At 57.8% G+C, this 20,031-nt stretch overlaps 2 protein-coding genes across 3 annotated transcripts; one reads left to right on the top strand and one right to left on the bottom strand.

The window, feature by feature from the left end:
- Window positions 1–4,086: 4,086 nt before the first annotated feature.
- HOMER3 (homer scaffold protein 3) lies at window positions 4,087–11,496 on the top strand. 2 transcript variants are annotated; one of them, XM_034997643.1, is made up of 10 exons: window positions 4,087–4,228; window positions 5,949–6,023; window positions 6,103–6,259; window positions 6,504–6,635; window positions 7,744–7,851; window positions 8,638–8,759; window positions 9,211–9,367; window positions 9,698–9,808; window positions 9,904–9,990; window positions 11,027–11,496. In XM_034997643.1, exons 2-10 carry the CDS (start codon window positions 6,010–6,012, stop codon window positions 11,216–11,218), a joined length of 1,080 nt encoding a protein of 359 aa, XP_034853534.1. In that variant the 5' UTR covers window positions 4,087–4,228; window positions 5,949–6,009; the 3' UTR covers window positions 11,219–11,496. The 2 variants fall into 2 exon arrangements, with proteins under 2 accessions (XP_034853534.1, XP_034853535.1); XM_034997644.1 differs by lacking the exon at window positions 4,087–4,228 and adding an exon at window positions 4,590–4,894.
- A 630-nt stretch (window positions 11,497–12,126) lies between these two features.
- Window positions 12,127–20,020, bottom strand: DDX49 (DEAD-box helicase 49). Its single transcript, XM_034997629.1, has 13 exons — window positions 19,783–20,020; window positions 17,994–18,117; window positions 16,948–17,033; window positions 16,737–16,858; window positions 16,260–16,447; window positions 15,970–16,110; window positions 15,170–15,245; window positions 14,814–14,890; window positions 14,535–14,632; window positions 13,744–13,818; window positions 12,906–12,994; window positions 12,754–12,825; window positions 12,127–12,663 (listed from the first exon to the last, which is right to left on the bottom strand). The coding sequence occupies exons 1-13, from the start codon at window positions 19,895–19,897 to the stop codon at window positions 12,475–12,477; spliced, it is 1,452 nt and encodes a 483-aa protein (XP_034853520.1). The 5' UTR covers window positions 19,898–20,020; the 3' UTR covers window positions 12,127–12,474.
- Between the last annotated feature and the right edge of the window lie 11 nt (window positions 20,021–20,031).

The following is a 20,031-nucleotide window of genomic DNA, read 5'->3' on the forward strand; positions in this document are numbered from 1 at the left end:
GATGTGGCCACAATTTTTCTGCCCCACTTTCTTTTTTTTTTTTTTAAGATTTTATTTATTTATTTGACAGAGAGAGACACAGCGAGAGAGGGAACACAAGCAGGGGGATTAGGAGAGGGAGAAGCAGGCTTCCCGCCGAGCAGGGAGACCGATGCGGGGCTCGATCCCAGGACCCCGGGATCATGACCTGAGCCAAACGCAGACGTTTAACGACTGAGCCACCCAGGCGCCCCTCTGCCCCACTTTCTGTCCTTCACGCAGAAGGATGGCGGAGCCTTCAAGGACGACACAGCCAAAAATAATCAGTCCCCGACCTACCTCCCAAAAGTGGGGCAGCCCTGCCTAGCCACCTGGCACCGCAGAGGTAATTAGTGCATGTGGCAAATGAGGGTAATTAGGTCTGTGGGAACCAAACCACAGATCCAGGTTTGGGTTTGGAGGGGCCTCAAGTGCTGCTTAACCCCACCCCCCACCTATCCCTGCTCCTGGGAGCTCAAGTCTATAACCCAGTGTCACTTGCCCTCCCACCCAGCCCCTTCACACCTTCCTGGGGACTCCTTATTTAATGAATTAACCTTGGCCTTGTGCAGAAGTTAAGGTGGATCTGAATTTAAGGTGGGGTCTCTCAAGTGATGAAAAATCACCAATATTGAGTCATCAAATTCTCCTATGCCATGACCTCCATGCATCCACTCCATGCTGGGAGATGCCAAGTCCAAGAGAAGCCACAGCCCAGCCCTTGAGGTGCCTTCAGGCTGGGGGAGTGAGAGCTAGACACACACCCCCCTAGTCCTTAGGATCAGGGTTGGGTCAGAGGAGGGAGGGTGTTGGGGAGAGTCTAGAGGGAGACATGGGAGGGCTTCTCAGAGAAGAGGGCATTGGAGGTGGGACTTTGAGGGATGAATAGGAGCTTCTCAGGATGCTAAGGTCTGGTGACTGGCCATGTCTGGGGGAACATGGAGAAAGAGGAGGAATGTGGCTAGAGGAGCATATAAGGGTCCCCTAGCTAAAGATTTAGAGGTTATCATGCCAAGTTGGACCTATTTCTGTCCTTGAAAGCTCATGCCTAGTTGGGATCCTTCAAACCCTGAAAGAAAATCTTGAGAATTTGGCTCAGGATCAAAACCATATGCCCAGACAGCCAAGAATAAATATAATGTTTATGACAACCAGAATTTATTAAGCTCTCAGGGTCATGCCCTTTTCACACAAGGACTTGTTGGATCCTTAAAGGAAACTTCAGAAATGGGTACCATTTTTATGCCCATTTTATAGATGGGGTAACTAAGGCACAGAGAGGGAAAAGGCTTCTTTAAGGTCACACTGCTAGTAAGAGGCAGGGCTGGGAGTCACTCCCTGGTCATATGACTCTGGAGACCACCAAGGACCAAGACTGAGGCTTGGGGATCCTCTCCTTCTTGAAACATTTAAAGAGTTGCTGCTGCAGGTCAGGCTTGCTCTAGGTGCAGACCCATGGAAGAGGTGGACAGTAACCAAATCATGTCATAAACAGATCTGAGTGGCCACTGTCATCCACACCACAGGGTTGGGCATGTGGCTTTGGGAAAGAGTGACAGACTCCCCCTGATCTGGTGGGACAGGAACCCTCCAGGGAAGAGAGACAATTTAGCTTCAGTCCAGAGGTGGGTCAGCTTTAACTAGGCAGAGGCCAGAGTCTAACGCATAAGAGCGACTCTGCAAATGCAGCTTTCCCAGAGCCAAATAAACTGTAGAGTCTCTGCTCGGTCCCTTCTGTGACAGGAAGTTCATTTTCTTATATCCTCTCTCAGGCCCAAGGGAAAGTTGTCACTTCTTATCAGCCACTCTGGCGTGGTGGCCTCTGTCCACCCTGTAAGGACATCCCTAGGCAGAAGAGGATTCAGGCTGGAGTGGGGATGGCAGCTTGGGGCAGGCCCCTACCTGTCTCTACCCAGAGGAGGGTGAAGAGCTGCTCATGTTACCTGGATTCTCCTGCCTCCTCCCTCTATCCCCAGCCCTGCAAGCATCAGCCCATTCTCCAGGTGAAAAAAGTGAAGTCCACACTGATAAAGCCACTCTCTCAATTTGTACTTGAGTAATCCAACTTCAGGTCAGGGCTGCTCAAGACGAGCCCCAAACCAACTCCTCATGGAGGCCTGAAGGGGGCCCAGGGAAGTGATTCAACTCCCCACTCTCCCTCATGTTGTTGCCTTCTGCCCACAAAGGAGTAAAGTCTGCCTGGGCCCCTCTCCTGGCCACCCTCACAGAATGGCCGCCTGGCCCTGGCTCTGCAGCCGGCCAGCACTCAGCACACCCTGAGTGGCTTCCAGAAGCCTCGGTCCTGTGGGCAACTTTCCCAGTTACTTTTTTTTTTATTTAATTATTTTTTTGGTAATAAGGAAAAGTCACTCTTTGCACAGAACAGACGGTATTTTCTTTGTTCCCCACAATGTTCAAAGCGTTTTGTGGCTTCAGGCCTGAAAGCCAAGCCAAATCCTTTGCTTGTGCAGATGCCTTATGAAGTTGGAAGCAGCTGGGGAAACTGAGCCTGAACCTCAGTTTCCCCAGCAGGGGTGAGCAGTTCCTCTCATACTGGGGCTTGGGGTTCCAGGATAGGCTAGCCCTCCAAAGAGTGCTCAGACCTGGCCGTGATGGAAGTAATACACAGATAATACAGATCAGGGATCCCAGAGAAAGTGATGGGGGCCCAGTGCAGAACACGGCGAGATCCCTTCCAAGCCCCAGATAGTCAGAGAAGCTTCCAGGCAGAGAGGGGCCAGTGGAGCTGAGCCTGGAAGGACAAGGCAGAATTTACGCCGGCAGAAAGGGCTTTCCAGGTGGAGGGAAGAACTTGGGCAAAGGTAACTCCATCTTGGCCTGGGAATAAATCTCCAGAAACGACATGACCTGGAATTCACCTAAAGGTAATTTGAAGATAGCTCCCAGCCCAGATGGATGATTCTTGTCAGGGGGAAACAGAACGAAAAGAGGGAAAGGAGATGGGACAGAGGAGACGAGAAGCAAAATCTCTGAGGTGGTCGGAAAGTTCAAACATGAGGTTCCGAGCGTTAGGGATCTGCAGGCCTTGGTTCGGGAGAGCTGCAGCGCCTTTGTCCATGAACCCGATGGCCCTGCGTGACTTTGGAGGAGTCCAGAGAAAGGACAGCCACAGATGGACAAGTGGGTCCCACAGGTAGACTCAGGCCTGGGGAGGCTGATCCTGGCTCATCTTGAGAAGGACCCTCTCTTGGCAAGTGTAAGAAGGGCTCTCCCTGACCAGAGATGGCAAACCCAGGCCTGAGGACCTCCAGGGGATTCATTCATTTGGTGGGAACTAGGCCCCAACATTCCATCTTCCCTAGGTTCTTGAGACCCTATAACATAGCAATACTGATAATTCCACCATGGGTGGCATCCTTACCTTCGCTCTCTTGGGAGACAAGGTGGGCAGAAGGCCCTCCCCAACTGGCGATCAGAGCTGGGGGGAAGTCAGGAAGGATTCTGAACGGGGCACCGCTGATCAAGCCTCATTAAGTGCCTACTCTTTGCCTCTCTCAGCCTCTTCTAGCTCTCTCCCAGCCTGTGTCTCTTTCATTTCCTGGTAACACCCACGGAGCACCTACTGTGGGCAGGCACCCACCTCTGTGCGGTAGAGGTGCCCCTGCCCCAAATCCCTGTCAGGTGGACAGGGACTCCCATCAAAAGCAGAAGGTCATGACCTCAGGCAGTGAGAGCCCGGGCAGCAGTGACCTGGAGGGTCAGGGCCACCCCTGACAGGACGATGAAGCCACATTCTCCACCTGTCTGTCTCCAGTGTCTCTCCCCGATATCTCTGCCTCTGGGTCGGGGTCTCTGTCCCCATCCTCCACCCCCAGTCCCTCTTCCCCGCCCTTAACCCCCTCCCCGCCGGTCCTGTCCCCCCTGCCTCCCGGCTTCCGCCCCTCCCTCTCCCCCTCCCCGCCGCCGCGGAGGGCCGGCAGGGGGCGCTGCGGGGCGGCCTCGGCGGCCCCGGGAGGCGGGGCGGGCGGCGGCCGCGTCGGGACCGGCCGCGATGGGACCGGAGGCGGCGCGGGCGGCGGCGGAGGCGCAGACAAAGGCGCGGGCGGTGCGACGGGCGGCGCGGAGGGCGGCGCGGAGGGCGCGGGCCCCGGAGCCAGCAAGCGAGCGGGGCGCCCGGCTGCGGGGAGTCGGCGCCGCGGGGCAGCACCCGACTCGCGCCCGGACACTCGCGGGGCGCCGAGCTCGCAGGGTGAGCCCGGCTGTCCGAGCCTGCGCCGGGGACGCGGGGGGCCCGAGCTGCCAGGGCCAGGGGGAGGGCGCGGGGGTCCCCGAAGTTCCGGACAGGGAGGCTGGGGGCGGCTTGCGGAGCCCCGAAATTCCCGGGCTTGAGAGGGCGCAGGGGCCCCGAAGTTCCGGAGTCGGGGTCGGAGAGGGCACAGTGCGAGGGTTCCCAAAGTTCCGGACCGGGCGTTGGAAGAGGCTGCGGTGTCCCCGACGTTCCGGGCCTGGGGTAGGAAGGCGGCACGAGGGGATCCCGAAATTCTGGACCCGGGGCTGGAGAGGTGGCAGGGAGTCCCCGAAATTTAGGAGTCGGAGGTGGCGCGAGGGATCCCCGAAGTTCTGGACCTGGGGTTGGAGGGGGCGGAGAATGTGTCCCCGAAGTTCTGGACCCGGAGTTGGGTCGGAAGTTCCCGGGTCGAGGGTGGCACTTCCCGAAGTCGGGGCGCGTATTGGGCGCCCCGCTTCTGACGCGGATGGGAACTCCTTCCTTACTGAATATCAGGCCCCCCGGACTGGGGCTCATGGGGTGGGGCTTCGCCCCCACACGCGATTGGGGATCGTGGGCACCGGGCGGGGTCGGGGCCTCCTCCGGGAGCCCCGCGGGCCGGCGGCGTCCGAGGCACATGACTAGTTGGTGAGTAACTTTCCCCAAAGCTGCAAGTCGCGGCAGGACCGTCAGGGCCGGAAGGGCCTGAGTTTCTGGGACCCCTGCACCCTGGAACCCTGCTTCGCCCCAGGACCTGCTCCCAACCCAGGACAGAGCTGCCGCCCCTCCCCCACACAGGGGCTCCGATTTCAGACCCTGTGACCGGGGCAGCAGCTGCCCAGGACAGGGTGGGGGGGCATCCCTCCTCTGACCAAAGAGACCGCTCCGCGGGGGGCCTCCCTTCCCCCACTTTGCCACCTCCCTTCCCCAGGCCCCTCCTGGTCCCCTACAGATCCCCCGGATTCAGGTTTTGCGGGCCCAAAGGTGAGGGTCAGGAATTCTCCAGGGCAGCCATTCCTGGTTTCTGTGGGGTTGTGGCTAGAGGCACCAAGAGGGGCTGGGGAGCCCCCTCTCCCAATCCTTGATACCGCCCAGCCCTGCATGGTATTGGGATTGAGTGGGTATGGGTGATCAGGTAGTGGGTACCACGATCAACTTGTTTGGCTACATCTTATCTTTTTAACTAGGCTGGGAGCCCCCTGGGGATTTGGACTCTGACTCCAAGGTGTGCCTCTGCCCTAGAGTGGAAGCTGAGGGGTCCCCCTGTGGGTTCTGGAGGGGACTGGCTTCCCAGTAGGCACCTGGTGCTGCCCCACATTTTGCTGGAGATCCTGGTTTGGGGAGTGATGAGTGAATGTGGCAGAAAATACCAAGCAGGGGTTCACCTTGGCCTTCTCTACCTAGCCCCAAGATTGAGGGGGTGTCACTGGGGGTCCAGTAACCAGCATGCTGAGAAGTTTATGCTGGGATATCAGGGGCTACCTGCCTCCTCTCAGAGAGCCATCTCCTGCTTGGGGTGTGTGGGGGCTTCCTCCAGTTGGAGAGGGACAGGGTCTTTTTGCTCTGAGTGATCTGCTGATTCCCTTACCTTTTTGATTGGCGTTCTGTGAATGGTGTACCTTGGCGGTGGGTCCTGAGGTTGGACCTGCTTGGTTTCCTTAACCTTGTCCTGAGGGACACTCACAAGCCCCCCTCCCCACAGAGACTGAGCCTGCAGCTCCTGCTATCCCTCTGGCTGCCTCTTGGAGAGCCCAGCCTGACCAATGTCCACAGCCAGGTGAGACACTGCCTCCTCAGCTTGGCCCTGAGTCCCCTGGGGGATGCCCAGCCCCACTGAGAATGCTCTCCCCATGCAGGGAGCAGCCCATCTTCAGCACACGGGCGCACGTGTTCCAGATTGACCCGGCCACCAAGCGGAACTGGATCCCCGCGGGCAAGCACGCACTCACTGTCTCCTACTTCTATGATGCCACCCGCAATGTCTACCGAATCATCAGCATTGGGGGTGCCAAGGTCCTGGCAGGGCCTGGGTGGGGTGGCAGACTCCTGGGGTCTCAGAGACAGGCCTGGGTCTGGTCATTACCTTGCTGTGTGCCAGGGGGGCTGGGGGTTGGGAGGAGCCCAGAAGCAGTCTCCCTCCTGAAATGGCTCACACCAGGGACCTCCCAGGAGCTAATACGAAGTGACACCCTGGGGGTTTCGTGTTCATTATTATCAGTCTCATCAACCTTGAATTTTGTTCTCCCCCTCTCCCCAGGCCATCATCAACAGCACTGTCACCCCCAACATGACCTTTACCAAAACCTCCCAGAAGTTCGGGCAGTGGGCAGACAGCCGCGCCAACACTGTCTATGGCCTTGGCTTTGCTTCTGAGCAGCATCTGACCCAGGTGGGCTTGCAGGATTACATGGTGGGTGGGACAGGGCTGGGCCTGGGTCTTCTCCCAGGTACACTGGGGCCCCTGGTCAGGTGCTGCAGAATGGGCCTCAGAATTAGACAACCTTCCTGGTTCCCTGGTTCATGTCTCAGCTCTGCTGGCCACCTACTCCAATTCTGGACACACCCTGCCCTTCTCTGGGTGCCTGGCACTGGCTGGGAGTTCCCTCACACACCCTAGCACTACCTTCATCATTGCCTCCCTCCACCCTCTGTTGTCTCCAGACTTCAATATTGTCTCATCCCATTGTTTCCCCCGATGGGTAGTGCTTTCTGATTCCTAATGAGATCGTGAGGATTCTCTTTGCTTCTAGAAGCTTTCATTTTCCTTTCAGATTTAGGTCTTGAATTAATTTCTCTTGGTGCTATAAGGCGTGAGTATTTTTTCCCACTGAGTATTCAGTTGCTCGTGGACCATTTTTTGAGATGATTTCCTCCCCCCATCCCCATGAATGGCACTGGCCCCTTTGCCTCAATCAAGGGACTGTCTGTGTGTAAACATTTTCTTTAAAAAATTATTTTCCAACTAAAGAAATTTATTTTAAAACGAAAAACAGTGTATCCTATCCACCCTAATTGGAAAACCAATGTCAGTGGTAAACATTAATACAGTAGGAATGAGAACAGGGCAATTTAAGTTCTCACTGGGTACAGGTGTCCTCTCAGAGGCTCTGAGCCCAAGACCTACTTTCTCTTTGTTATAAAAAGATATTCACAAGTGTCCCGGGCATTAAAGACAGTACCCACCTGAGGCTCTCCTTGCTGAAATAAGCCTGACCGAGAGGAAAAGGGGAGCCCTTTCTCAAGGTGGTTCCGTGTAATACACTTCCGTGAACACCCCACCCCCACCATGATGCTCTCAGTCTGCTCACCAGGACAACATTTTCCAAGCCTTCTGACCACTCTTCCAGTTCATGAGATGAGAGGATATGCATGGCTCCTAAAGCCCCTTCCAAAGTGACAGGGCTGGTGCTGGGTGGGGGTGACCAAGTGGGGCCCTGGGAGAGGGGGCTAGGTTTTCTTTGATTATTTGTTCTGCCGCCCCCCCCTCCCCCCGCCAGTTTGCTGAGAAGTTCCAGGAAGTAAAGGAAGCAGCAAGGCTGGCGAGGGAGAAATCTCAGGATGGGGGGGAGCTCACCAGTCCAGCCCTGGGGCTCACTGCTCACCAGGTCAGTACTCCCTGTCCCATGCCTGCCGGTCACTCAGCTGATACTGAGGGTCCAGGTGCTGTGCGGGTGCCCAGGACCAAATGCTCACAGATCGTGTAAAACTAGACCTACAGCAGGAGCCTTGGAGGGAAGTGTCAGGAGCACGTCCTGGGGGTCTGGCCTAGCCTGAATCACGAAAGGCCTGGAAACCAGCTTAGTTGGCAGAGTAAAAACCTGGAGGTTGAAATAGCTAAGTAGGGGCCAGGCGGCAGAGTGAAAAACTGTCCTGGGAGCTTTCCCCCATTAATTCATTCAGCATAATTTACTGCCCACCTACTGTGTGCCGGGCCCAGGGCTGGGAAAGAGGGTTACCGAGGTGAAAAAGCAGGCTCCTGGTGCAGGCAGTGAATTCAGTCAGCCTGGTAGAGGGCTTCCTGTCTGAATCTCAAAAGCATGTTGAAATTTGGCCCCAGGGAAGGGCATTGCTATGAAGGGATGGCACAGACGTTTCACAGTGCTCCCCTGACCTTTGCAGATTTTGAATATCTCAGTGGGTTTATTTAGACTAGCCTGCATCGGGTGTGCTCCTGGGGGCTTGGTGAGAGCCCAGGCAGGCAAGGTGGGTTGTACAGTTCCCGAAACTCTGGCCCAGGGGTCATGGGAAGCCATAGAGGGTGGATGAGGAGAGGAGGGGCTCGCTCGCATCCCAGCGCTGGAAAGGACAACAGCCCCGACCCCAACCAGGACCTAACCGGTCCTTGACCGAAGCCACCCCCAGTGTGACCCCGCTTCTACCCACACCCTTAGGTGCCCCCAAGTCCCCTCGTCAGCGCCAACGGCCCCGGCGACGAGAAACTGTTCCGTAGCCAGAGTGCGGACGTCCCCGGCCCAGCCGAGCGCGAGCGGCTCAAGAAGATGCTGTCCGAGGGGTGAGGGGGGTAGGGCGGGCACAGGGCGTGGCGGGACGGAGGGCGCCGAGAGGACCTTCTCTGAAGCCGGTGCGGCGCGACGGGCCGCGGGATTTGACTGTACCCAAGGCCCGGGGGGCCCGGGGGCTGACTCCGGTCCTGCCCCTTCTGGAGCGGACCTCGCCCCTCGGACGCGCTCCCCCTTTGACCACGCCTTCTCGGGGCGGACCCTGCCTCGGCCACGCCTCCCCGACCAAATTCAAAACCCACCCGGGCCTCCCAACCCTCACCCGGTTCTGAGCCCTCCCCGATGGGCTGACCCCGCCCCCCGGCAGGACCGCGCTCCCCCGGGACGTCCCCACCCATGGCACCGCCCCCGGCCCCGCCCCACCCCCTAGCTCCGCCCCGCCCTGCCCCTGTCCCCTACCCGGTGCGGCCGGCCTCGCCCCCGCCAACCGCCGCGTCCCTGCAGCTCGGTGGGCGAGGTGCAGTGGGAGGCCGAGTTCTTCGCGCTGCAGGACAGCAACAACAAGTTGGCGGGCGCCCTGCGAGAAGCCAACGCCGCCGCCGCCCAGTGGAGGCAGCAGCTGGAGGCCCAGCGGGCTGAGGCCGAGAGGCTGAGGCAGCGGGTGAGGGGACCCCTTCCAGAGACTCCGAGTGGCCCCGGCAGGCAGCTGGGGAGCCCCTGCCTCCGCATGTCCTCTCCGTCCTGGGTTCACTGCCTGGCTGTGTGATCTCTGCAGGTCGTTTCCATGAGCCTCAGTTTCTTGTTCTGTATTATGGGTCTGAGAGAATGCCAACCTTTGTCAAACCCTAAAGTCCTACCTGCTGCGAGGTGGTAGCCCCAGTCAGAGGGGGTGAGTGCCTCGTCATGGGTGTGACGGAGCAAGGGACAGATTCCCCAGGGGTCAGGAGAGTGCAGGCTGGGGTGTCAGGGGCTGACTTTCCTGTGCGCACAGGTAGCTGAGCTGGAGGCCCAGGCAGCCGCCGAGCCCCCCTCAGTCAGTGAGAAGGAAGGGCCAGGCCAGTCGCTGGAGCAGCTGGAGGCATTGGTGCAAACCAAAGATCAGGTGAGCACTGAGGGTGTGTCCCTGGGCTTCATCTTCCCTGACCTCCCACAGGGGAGCCAGGACCCCCAGAATAGACCCTGGGAACTCTTCTTTAGGAGATCCAGACGCTGAAGAGCCAGACTGGTGGCCCCCGTGAGGCCGTGGACACCACCGAGCGTGAGGAGACGCAGCAGAAAGTGCAGGTGTGTGTTGGCTGTCACCGGGTGGGGTGACTGCACAGGGGCAGCCAGTCCCCGCTGTGGGACAGACCTGGGATCTTTCCTTCCTGATGGGTCCTGGGCAGCTGTGTGCCTCTCTGAGCCTCAGTAGGTGGGGTCAGAGATTTACCTAAGGTTGTGAAGGATTGGGAGGACCAGGGGCATGGAAAGTCTGAGTTGCAGCCAATGTTTTGTAAAGGACAGTTGTCATTAGTACGATGTTTCATATTCTTTGATTCAACAAGAAAATTTTAAAAAGATTTTATTTGAAGTAGAGCATGGGGGGAGAGGAGGGGCAGAGGGAGAGGGAGAAGCATGCTCCCTGCTGAGCAGGGAGCCCAACATGGAGCTCAGTCCCAGGACCCTGAGACCAAGCCGGAGGCAGATGCTTAACCAGTTGAGCCACCCAGGCGCCCCTAAACAAACAATTGTTGAGTCCCTGCTGAATTGCCATGCTTCACCCCATCAAATCCTCAGGTCCAGGGGCCTGCATTTGTACCCAGGTCTGACTGTCCTGGCTTTCACTGAGGACTTTATCTGAGAAATGTTCATGGCGCATGTCCTATGAGTCCAGCAGGTGAAGAGGGGGATCTGGGGACCCAGAAGAGAGAAGTTGGGGAAATGCTCCCTGTTGTCTCCAGGGCAGAGTGCTCAGCCTGTGCAGAGGCCCTGAGGTGGGGAGAAACTCAACATGTACAAGGACCCACAAGGAAGCCAGCGAGTCCGAGCTGGAATGAACAAGGAAAGGGAGGGAGGGATGTGATGTTGTTCCCAGCCTGACGGGTCACAGAAGGGTTTTGAGCAGAAGAGGGATGTGATCAGTTTTATTACCTTTAAATTGGCTAAGGGCTTAGGGAGTGTCTTGGGCAGAAGCTGCAGGGAGGATAAGAGATGAAGGGGGCATGGCATGGCCCAGAGTGGGGTCTGATGGGATGGCATTGTGATGCTGGCTGCCCCAAGCAGGGCTGGTGACACTAGAAACTTGTTGGGACTCCAAATCTTGTCTACCCTCTCCCTGCAGGATCTGGAGACCCGCAATGCCGAGCTGGAGCACCAGCTGCGGGCAACAGAGCGCAGCCTGGAGGAGGCGCGGGCCGAGCGGGAACGGTCGCGGGCTGAGGTGGGCCGGGCTGCACAGCTGCTGGACGTCAGGCTGTTTGAGCTGAGCGAGCTGCGAGAGGGCCTCGCCCGCCTGGCAGAGGGCACGCCCTGAACCTGGCTGCAGGGTCTGCGTGGGAGCTGGGGCCCGCGGGAGCTGGTTTTAGACGCATGATTCCCACCTGGGGCACGAGCCAGGCCGCGGGCGGCACAGTGGGCTGTTCACCCTGGCAGGGACTAGGGGCCCAACTCGGCCTGGGGAGGGCCTGGCCACAGTGCCCCAGCTGGCCCTGGCTGCTCACAGCTCAGGGGCCGTTTCGGGGCTTTTCATTGTGTAGAATTTCTAGAATCCCCAGGGCGCGTGCTGGTGCCCAGATTACATTTCTAAGAGTGGCTGCGCATGTGTGTGTTATGTGGACACCCAGGCATCTAACCGCCGTCACTGGACCCCTCTACCCACTTTCTCTTCGATGCACCTCAGCTGCTCTCTTTGTAGGGCTCAGTAAGCCACTTGCAGGTGAGAAGAGTTAAGTTTCAGAGCCTGAGGAGCAGGCCCAGGCCACACAGCCAGGAGCCCAGCTCTGCCCAGCATAGCTGTCCCCACCCTCTTGGGCTCAACTCCTGTTGTCTGGACCAGTTTGCCCTTAAGTGGCCCTTGGTTAAGCACCCCTCCCTTTACTCTGGTACAAGCCCCAAATTCCACCAGGTAGGCAGGTGGGGAAGCTCCTAGAACATGGTAGGTGTTCACTACACACAGGCATCCTGTCACTTAACTTGATGGCCACGTTTGGAAATTGGTGCCCTTGCTGTGCCCATTTTCCAGATGAGGAAACTGAAGCCCCCCCGGGGGGGGACTTCTCAAACCCAAGGTCACCTGGCCAGCACTGTAGTTCAAACCTTTGGCCTGACCCGACGGGAATGGAGAACTGGGGGTGGGGTGGGGGTGACATGATGTTCTGGGGGCCTTGGGAAGCACCAGCAGCTGAACCCTCCTCCCCTGCCCCCACTCCCGCATAGTCAGACCAGGGAATTTGAGAGACCTATTTATTAAGTGACTCCTGCAAGCAACACACCTTTGCTCTGGGGCCCTGTACATCCACTACCCCCCCAGGTGACCCAGGGTCACTATGTGTGGAGCTGGGCCCAACCTCATAGCCAGTGGTCCTTCCTCGTCCACAGCCTGACCCTTGGCAGGGGCTCTGAGAAGGGGCCAGCCGGGGGCTGCAAGGTGGAAAGCTGTGTGGTGCACAACATGGGTGTCCCTGGGTCGAAAGGACAGCGACTGAGCAGGCCCCGGGGGGAGGGGGGAGCCCTCCGACCGTCAGTTCCGGGAAGGAATCCCAGGAGGTGCCGGTGGGGGCCACGTAGTGCTCAGGCCTGACCCTGGCTGGGCACCGGGGCTGAGTGCGCTCCAGGTGGGGCCCTGGGTGGACGCCCCCGGCGGCTGGCCCCGCCGGCCTTCTGCCGCCGCAGCACCTGCTCCACCTTCTCCTTGAAGCGCCGGTTCTTCTGCTTGATCTTGGCCAGTTCAGCCTTGCGTCTGGCCTCCAGGTCGGGGTCCTGACATGGGAGGACCCGCAGGTGGCCGAGCTGCCCAATCTGCCCCCTGCAAGCCCTCCCCCCACGCCCACCTGCCAGCTCAGCCCTCACCTTCCCCTCCAGGATCAGCTGCTTCCGCTTATTGATCTCCTTCTTTTCGTCAAAGTTGGCTGCCTCCAGTTTCTGGGGAGGGAAGGAGAGGCCATCATGGAGGCCCTCGTGTCAAAGGGGGCACCCTGGGTCCCAAGGCCTCCAATACTCACGATTTCACACTCCCTCCGCACCACATTGACCTGCGTGAGGATCTGCAGCACCTTGGCCTCCTCCACGGAGAGCTCCTCCAGCTTCTTCTCTATAGGGGCAGGGGTCCCAGGGGGCGGGAGAGGGCAGACAAGACAAGGGGAGGGATTCTGGCTTGGGAGGGAGCTCCCCATGCAGTGGGGCATGCAAGAATGGGGTCATATCAGAAAAGGGTCAGGTGGACGAGATCTGGGATTGTAGACCTAAAGGAGATAGGCTGTCCTTTATTGGTTGCTGTTAGCAACACTATGAATTTGACTGGAAGTATTTTTTTTTTTAAACACTATCCTTTAGGGGAGCTCAGCTGGCTCTGTCAGAACAGCGTGCGACTCTTGATCTTGGCATTATGAGTTCAAGCCCCATGCTGGGTGTAGAGATTACTCAAATACTGTCCTTTGCAGTCCAGAGATTCTGAATTTCAGGGCAGTCTGTACAGTGATTACAGATTTTCCAGTGCTTCTTGGTCTGGGCTAGATGTTAAAAACCACCCAAGGGGGTTTTTAAACACACCCAGACCCTGGCCCTGGGGCCTCTGGCTCATCCACAGGGACCATCCATACATCCCAGGCTGAGAAACCAAAGTCCCTTCCCACCAGATGTGGCTTTCGGCAGGTGAGGGCCACTGTGGGAAGCTTCTTTTGATAACTGGGCTAAAAACCTTCATTTGGGGTTGCACAGGATGGAAGGTGCAGTTTAAGTTCTGCTCAGTGAGTAGCCCGGCAGGTGTCTGAGGGGGGTGAGTGGGCATTGCACCCAGAAGCACCCGCCTCCCCCCAGCCCCTCTCCCGCCCCTCCACTCACTGATCTGCTCCTCGATGGCATGAACAAGGTGGATGTCATACTGCGTCACCAGGGTGATGGCCTGTCCTTGCCGCCCTGCGAGGACACGCCACGGTTACCTGCTATGAGGTAGGAGCCGACAGAGACAGGCTGTGACCACTAGGCAGCTCAGGGCCCCTCTTGGTGGGAACAGAGTGAGGGCTCGGTGAACGGGGTGAGGGCAGGTCCCTCCCAGAGGAGACACAGGACACCAGGAGAGGCGGCTCTCCTACCAGGCTGGCCTTACTCGGGGGCGGGTGATGGGGCTGACTTCCCTCTGGGGCACGGCTATCAGAGTTTTGTCAGCGATAAGGCTCGACGGGCCTCAGCACAGGGCTGCGCACACGGGTTTCTCCAGCCCCCATCTCTGGGAGGGTGATGGTGTTGGAACAGCGCTCACAGCTGGCAAGGCCCGTGGCCCTTGGACCATCACCAAACAGGCGTCATTCTTGCTACTTGTCATTTGCTGAGGAGATGGGCCCAGAGCTGATGTGACCTGCCCCCAGGCCACAGGACAGGAGAGAAGGGCCAGGCCCAGTCTGGCCACCCCAGAATCCCTGCCTCTCCCCACTCCAGGCATGACAGAATCTCAGAAACCAGAGCATTCCTGCCTCTGCTTTCAAAAGGATGATTCCCCCAATTTGTGAACACTGCCTCTTACCTGCGGGCTCTATCCCCACATCTTCTCCCACCGGCTCCTAACTTTGGTTCCTCACAGGGTGGGCAGGCTGGAGGGACATAGGTCCGAAGGTCACCCTACCCTGTCCACTTACCTGCACGGGCTGTCCGGCCGACTCGGTGTATGTAGATCTTGGGGAGCCCGGGGGTGTTGTGGTTGATAACCACCTGCACTGTGGGAATGTCCAGGCCCCTGGAAGCAGAGGCCAGTCAGTGCCACCGTCCACGTGGGGAAACCAAGGCGGGGACTCATCCCAGGTCACTCAGCCGTGAAGTCGGGACTGCCCCACTTCTTGCCAGGGTCAGCCCTCTGGTCGCTCTGTGGGGGTGCCACTGGGCCGGCACAGGGGAGGGAGTACCCTGGGGCTGCTCACCGGGAGGCCACGTCCGTGGCAATCAGGATCCTGTAGATGCTGGACTTGAATTTAGCCAGGGCAGCAAAGCGTTCTTTCTGTGGCCAAGTCGGGGAGAAAATTGGGAAGAACAGGGGTCAGGTGGCATCTCAGCAAATATTTGAGCACTTACTGTGTGAGGCCTGGGAACAGGATGGAGTCCAGGCTAGTCCCACCCTCCCGGGGCTCACCCATGAGGATAGACCAAGGCAAATGGGTGGCAGAAGTGTTCTAGGCAGAGGGAAGAGTGTGGGCAAAGGCCCTGAGGCTGGGACAAGTTGCCAGGGACAAGGCTAGGGATGGCGGGGGGGAATCTCTGGGGCACCCTGGTCTCATACCTGTTTCATCATGGAATGCAGAGCCACAGTGGGGAAGTTGAATTTACGCAGCATCATGCACAGGACCTGGCAGGTCCTGGGGGGAAGGACACAGTGTCAGCCTCTCCAGAGCCAGGGTCTTGGGAAGGCACTCTGCCCCAGTACACCCCAGGACCGCAAGTAGGTGGCCCTGCACAGCTGGTGAAGGAGAAGCAGGGGTGTGGGGTATCACGCTTGCTGACATCCTCTCTGCCGACCCCTTCCCTGGCCTAAGCCAATGAGAGTCAGCCCTACCTCCAGACTTTCCTCTTCTGGTAGCCAATAAATTCTTGGGGGGCGGCAGCCACTCAGGAGGTCTCCTCCATGTGAGGTAGGCTGCCTATCTACTCTGGCTCATGCTACCGCTTCCTAAAGACCTCCCCAAGAGCTTCAACGGATTCTGAAGGCCGCTGGGACTGTAGAGAGGAGGGCCTGGTTGTCGGAGCCAATGTGCTGGGCCCTAGTGACACCCCGATACAGTGAAGAGACTGCTTCAAGGCCTTCCCGGCTGCTGCAGAGGGCTTCTGGGGGACAGCCAGAGGACCCTGTACCTTCTGGCTAAGAGCAGGTCTGAGGAACCCCAAATCCTGGTCCTGCCTTCAGGAGGGGTGGCCTCAGCAAATTGCTTGACCTCTCTGAGCTTCCTTGAGTGAATCCTCTGAAATCTCTGGTCTGAGCAGAGGCCCTGGAGTGCCAAGACAGGCGGTGTGCCTCGTACCTCGGGCCTTCGGAAAGGGCTATGGGAGGGCGTCTGAGGGAGAGAGAGGCAGGGCCATGCTCACTTGCACGTGTTGGTAAAGATGATGATGGACCAGTCCTCGTGCTCGTCCTGGAAGTTCTGAATCAGGTGGACCAGATAGGCATCCTTGACCTTCTCAGGCACCAACAGGTAGCGCTGGTCCAGCTGTTCTACTGTACGTACCCTGGGGATGGGGGGGGGGGGGCTCAGTTTCCCCTACTGCTGAATGCAGCCAATGCCCCTCACTGTCCGAGTGCAGTAACCTCTGTTGGGTGTGGCCCCCCACCCCTTGCCTGCCCTGCCCTGCCCCTCGGGACCTGGCTGTGGACTCACGGGGCCTGAGCCTCCCAGAAGAAGGGCTGGTTGGTGGCCAGGCCCTGAAGCTCTCTGAGCGTGTCAGTCAGTGTGGCGCTGAAGAGCAGGGTCTGCCGGCGAGTGGGCACGGCCGCCAGGATGGCCTCCAGGTCGACGGTGAAGTCGGTGCAGCCCTGCTCCAACAGCCGGTCTGCCTCATCCATCACCTGCAGCACCAGTGGCCGGGGGTAGGGGAACTGGGGTGAGAGTGCTGTCTGGGGCCTGCTTCCCCCACATGCCTCCTTCCCAGCTTTGCACATGGGCCCTGGAGCGTTCTCCCTCTAGGTCTCGGACATCTGCTCCCTCAAGCATTTCTGCGCCTCAGAGAGGCCCTGCCCCCCACCACCCTGGCTTGTTGATCCCTCAGCTGTCTTTGTCACCCTTCCTAAGGCTCTGCTGGATGGCCTGCGGGACACATGTCCCAAATGGATGAATCCGGGCCCCAGACCGACTCACCAGGAAACGGATCTTCTTTATGCTAAAAGTGTTGGAGCTACGGAGGTGGTCAGCCAGGCGCCCTGGTGTGGCGATGACCACATGTGGTTTCCGGGAGAGCTCCAGGGCCTGAGCCACCATATCTGCAGGTGGAGTGTGAGAGGTGGGTCTGGGTGGGTAGCCTGAGGCCGCGGGGGGTCCCCTACCCAGAGCCTCCCTGGGCCCTCTGTACCCATGCCGCCGACAATGATGCAGTCTTTCAGGCCCAGAGGCTTCCCCAGGACCCGGAACTGCTCTGCAATCTGGTAGGCCAGCTCCCTGTGGGTGTGAAGGGGCCAGGCTGGGTTAGATAGGGGTTCTGTGCCTGCCCCCCATTCCCATGTCCATCCCTCAGACCTCCTGACTGGCCCTCTCCTGTTTACACACCCACCACAGCTCCCAGTTCCCTCTCGATAAAGGCCCTGATACTGAGCACTGGAGCCCTGTTGTCGGCTGGGACCCAGACATCCCACGGCCCCTCTCCCACCAGTTCCACCCAAACTGGCCTCTCCTCCTCAGCAGTGGCCTCGACACCACAGTCACCAAAGCCCGAGACCTAAGCGTCAGTCCCCTCTCCCCTGGGGCTGGTCAGTGTCCATGTCCTTTCTTCCCTACCCCTCAGCCCCAGCTCTGCCCAGGCCTCTCCTTGGCCCATGTGCCCACTTCCTGTCCTCCTGTCTTGCCCTCTCCTGTCGACATACTCACAGAATTGGTTCTAACTCTCAGACTTTTCTCAAGTTGGCTCTAACCTGCCCGGCCTGAATTACCCCAAGTTCCCTGCCTCTCTCACACCTCTGCTCGAATACACTAACAGTTCCCTCGGCCTAGAATCTCTTTCCCCAACCTTGTCCCTTTGAGAGACCCTTGTCATCCTTTAAGGCATCCCGGGAATGAAGCCTTCCTCGCCAGGCCACACCCTCACAGCATACACACTCTCCTACTGGCATTAGAGGACTTACCATGTCAACTGCCGTATTTGTCTGCCCAAGAACATGAGATGTGTCTCCATCTTGGGCTACAAGACTACTGATAACTCCTGTCTAGCCGGGGCTTGCCATGAGACAAGCCCTGCGCTCAGCACTTCTCACACACTATCCTGGTTAATTCTGTACCTCCCTTAAGAGACAGGAATGATTCTGTCCCCATTTTATATGTAGGGAAAGTGTGCTCAGAGAGGTAAAGGTGCTTGCCTAAAAACACAGATGGTTAACTCACCCAGAAAGCCTGTGGGGGGCTCACCTGGTGGGTGTCAGGACGAGGCAGAAGATGCCATAGGGATCCTCAGACAGCTTCTGTAAGATGGGCAGGACAAATGCTGCTGTCTTGCCACTGCCTGTCTTGGCACAGCCCAAGCAGTCCCGACCTGGGCAGAGGGCAAAGGAACGTCAACATACTCCAGGTGTAGACAAGGGTTCTACTGGGCACAGTTTAGAATAGCTAACGTTCCATGAGCAGTTACCGTAGGTCCAAAACTGGCCTATGTCATTTACATTCTGGGCATACAGACAAATTCTCGGAGGGTGCAACCATTATTGTCTCCGCTGAACAGAAAGGGAAATGGAGTCTCAGAGATGTGCCCAGAACACACAACCAGTGAGTAGCAGGCTGGAGTGGAACCCACATCCATCCGACCCAAGATGCTACTACTACTTTTTTTTTTTTTTAAGATTTTATTTATTTATTTAAGAGAGAGGGAGAGAGAGCACAAGAGGGAGGAGTGGGAGAGGAAGAATCAGACTCCCTGCAGAGCAGGGAGCCCATCGCAGGACTCGATCCCGGGACTCCAGGACCATGACCTGAGCCGAAGGCAGTCGCTTAACCAACTGAGCCACCCAGGCGCCCTACTTTTTTTTTTTTTAAGATTTTATTTATTTATTTGACAGAGAGTGAGAGAGCACAAGCAGGGGGAGCGGCAGAGGAACAGGGAGAAGCAGGCTCCCTGATGAGCAGGGAGCCCGACTCAGGGCTTGATCCCAGGACCCCAGGATCATGACCTGAGCTGAAGGCAGATGCTTAACTGACGGAGCCATCCAGGCGCCCTGCTATTGGTCACTATCTCATTTTGACTCCCTCACAGAGCATCCCAGCTTAGGGAAACCTGAATGCCCTCCCCCAATCTGCATCCTAGGCTCCCTTACTGATTTCTTCATCTTTGTTTATTTAATCCCTCAACCCTCAACTTGGTACTTCCTAGGCTTCCTAAGAGCATCTGTCTGTCTCTCTCTTTTTTTTATATATAGAGAAAAAGCGCGGGGAAGGGGGAGAAGCAAAGGGAGAGGGGGAGAGAAAGAATCCCAAGCAGGCTCCACGCAATGTTGGGCTTGCTCTCGACCCTGACAACATGACCTGAGTGGAAATCAAGAGTCTGACGCTTAACCGACTAAGCCACCCAGATGCCCCTAAGAGCATCTCTTTAATGGCAAACTGGGTTGGGCCAGAGTGGGTAGCAGAGGATTCATGGGACCAGAGTCCTGCATTTACCAGTAATCTTGACCTCAGTTTCCATTTGTTGTTGTTGTTTTTTAAAAGATTTTATTTAGTCATTTGACAGAGAGAGACACAGCGAGAGAGGGAACACAAGCAGGGGGAGTGGGAGAGAGAGAAGCAGGCTTCCTGCGGAGCAGGGAGCCTGACGCGGGGCTCGATCCCAGGACCCTGGGATCACGACACAAGCCGAGGCAGACGCCCAACGACTGAGCCACCCAGGCGCCCCCTCAGTTTCATTTGTAAAATTAAGATGGTAATGCAAACTACCAAAGTTTTCCAATAGTATCGATTAGTCATTCATCCCTGTGCTCTGAGGTCACGAAAGTACTGGGATTACATCACTTGTGTGCGGACACACAGGGAGTCAATTGTGCATTCCAAACGCTAACACTGCCCAATCTACCTTTGGGACCCAGGCTCGCCCATAACGCCCAAGCGTATCCCTCGCCTCGCAAGAGTGGCGTGGGTAAAGGCTGCGCGAAGGAAAGGGAGCCGATGGAGGGGGAGGGGCTTCCTGGGGAAGACGACAGGCCACACTTACCCTCTAGGATGGCGGGGATGCAGCCGAGCTGTACAGGCGTGGGCTGCTTCAAACCCAGCTGCCGACATTGTTCCACAAGCCACGATGACAGCCCCAGCTCCGCAAAGCCAGCCATCCTGCCCGCCAGACCCGTGTGAGCACCCGTGTGAGCTGTGCTTTCCGGCGCGTACCGATGACGTCACAGAAACCCTCCCGTTTACTGGATCGCTAGCTGCGTGGTCCCACCCACCTCTAGCTCGCTCTGCCATT

The sequence above is a fragment of the Mirounga leonina genome, unplaced genomic scaffold (assembly GCF_011800145.1).
Source record: "Mirounga leonina isolate KUSES-001 unplaced genomic scaffold, KU_Mleo_1.0 Mir_94, whole genome shotgun sequence".
NCBI classification, from domain to species: Eukaryota; Metazoa; Chordata; class Mammalia; order Carnivora; family Phocidae; genus Mirounga; species Mirounga leonina.

What these genes read in the sequence shown, in the direction of transcription:
- HOMER3 (XM_034997643.1), top strand. An exon ending in TGGTGCAAACCAAAGATCAG is followed by an intron (nt 9,809 to 9,903) that starts GTGAGCACTGAG and finishes ACTCTTCTTTAG; the next exon opens with GAGATCCAGACGCTGAAGAG. An exon ending in AGACGCAGCAGAAAGTGCAG is followed by an intron (nt 9,991 to 11,026) that starts GTGTGTGTTGGC and finishes CTCTCCCTGCAG; the next exon opens with GATCTGGAGACCCGCAATGC.
- DDX49 (XM_034997629.1), bottom strand. Translation starts at nt 19,897, where the DNA reads ATGGCTGGCTTTGCGGAGCTGGGGCTGTCATCGTGGCTTGTGGAACAA. An exon ending in CATCCCCGCCATCCTAGAGG is followed by an intron (nt 18,118 to 19,782) that starts GTAAGTGTGGCC and finishes CCCTCTGCCCAG; the next exon opens with GTCGGGACTGCTTGGGCTGT. An exon ending in AGCTGATCCTGGAGGGGAAG is followed by an intron (nt 12,664 to 12,753) that starts GTGAGGGCTGAG and finishes CTCCCATGTCAG; the next exon opens with GACCCCGACCTGGAGGCCAG.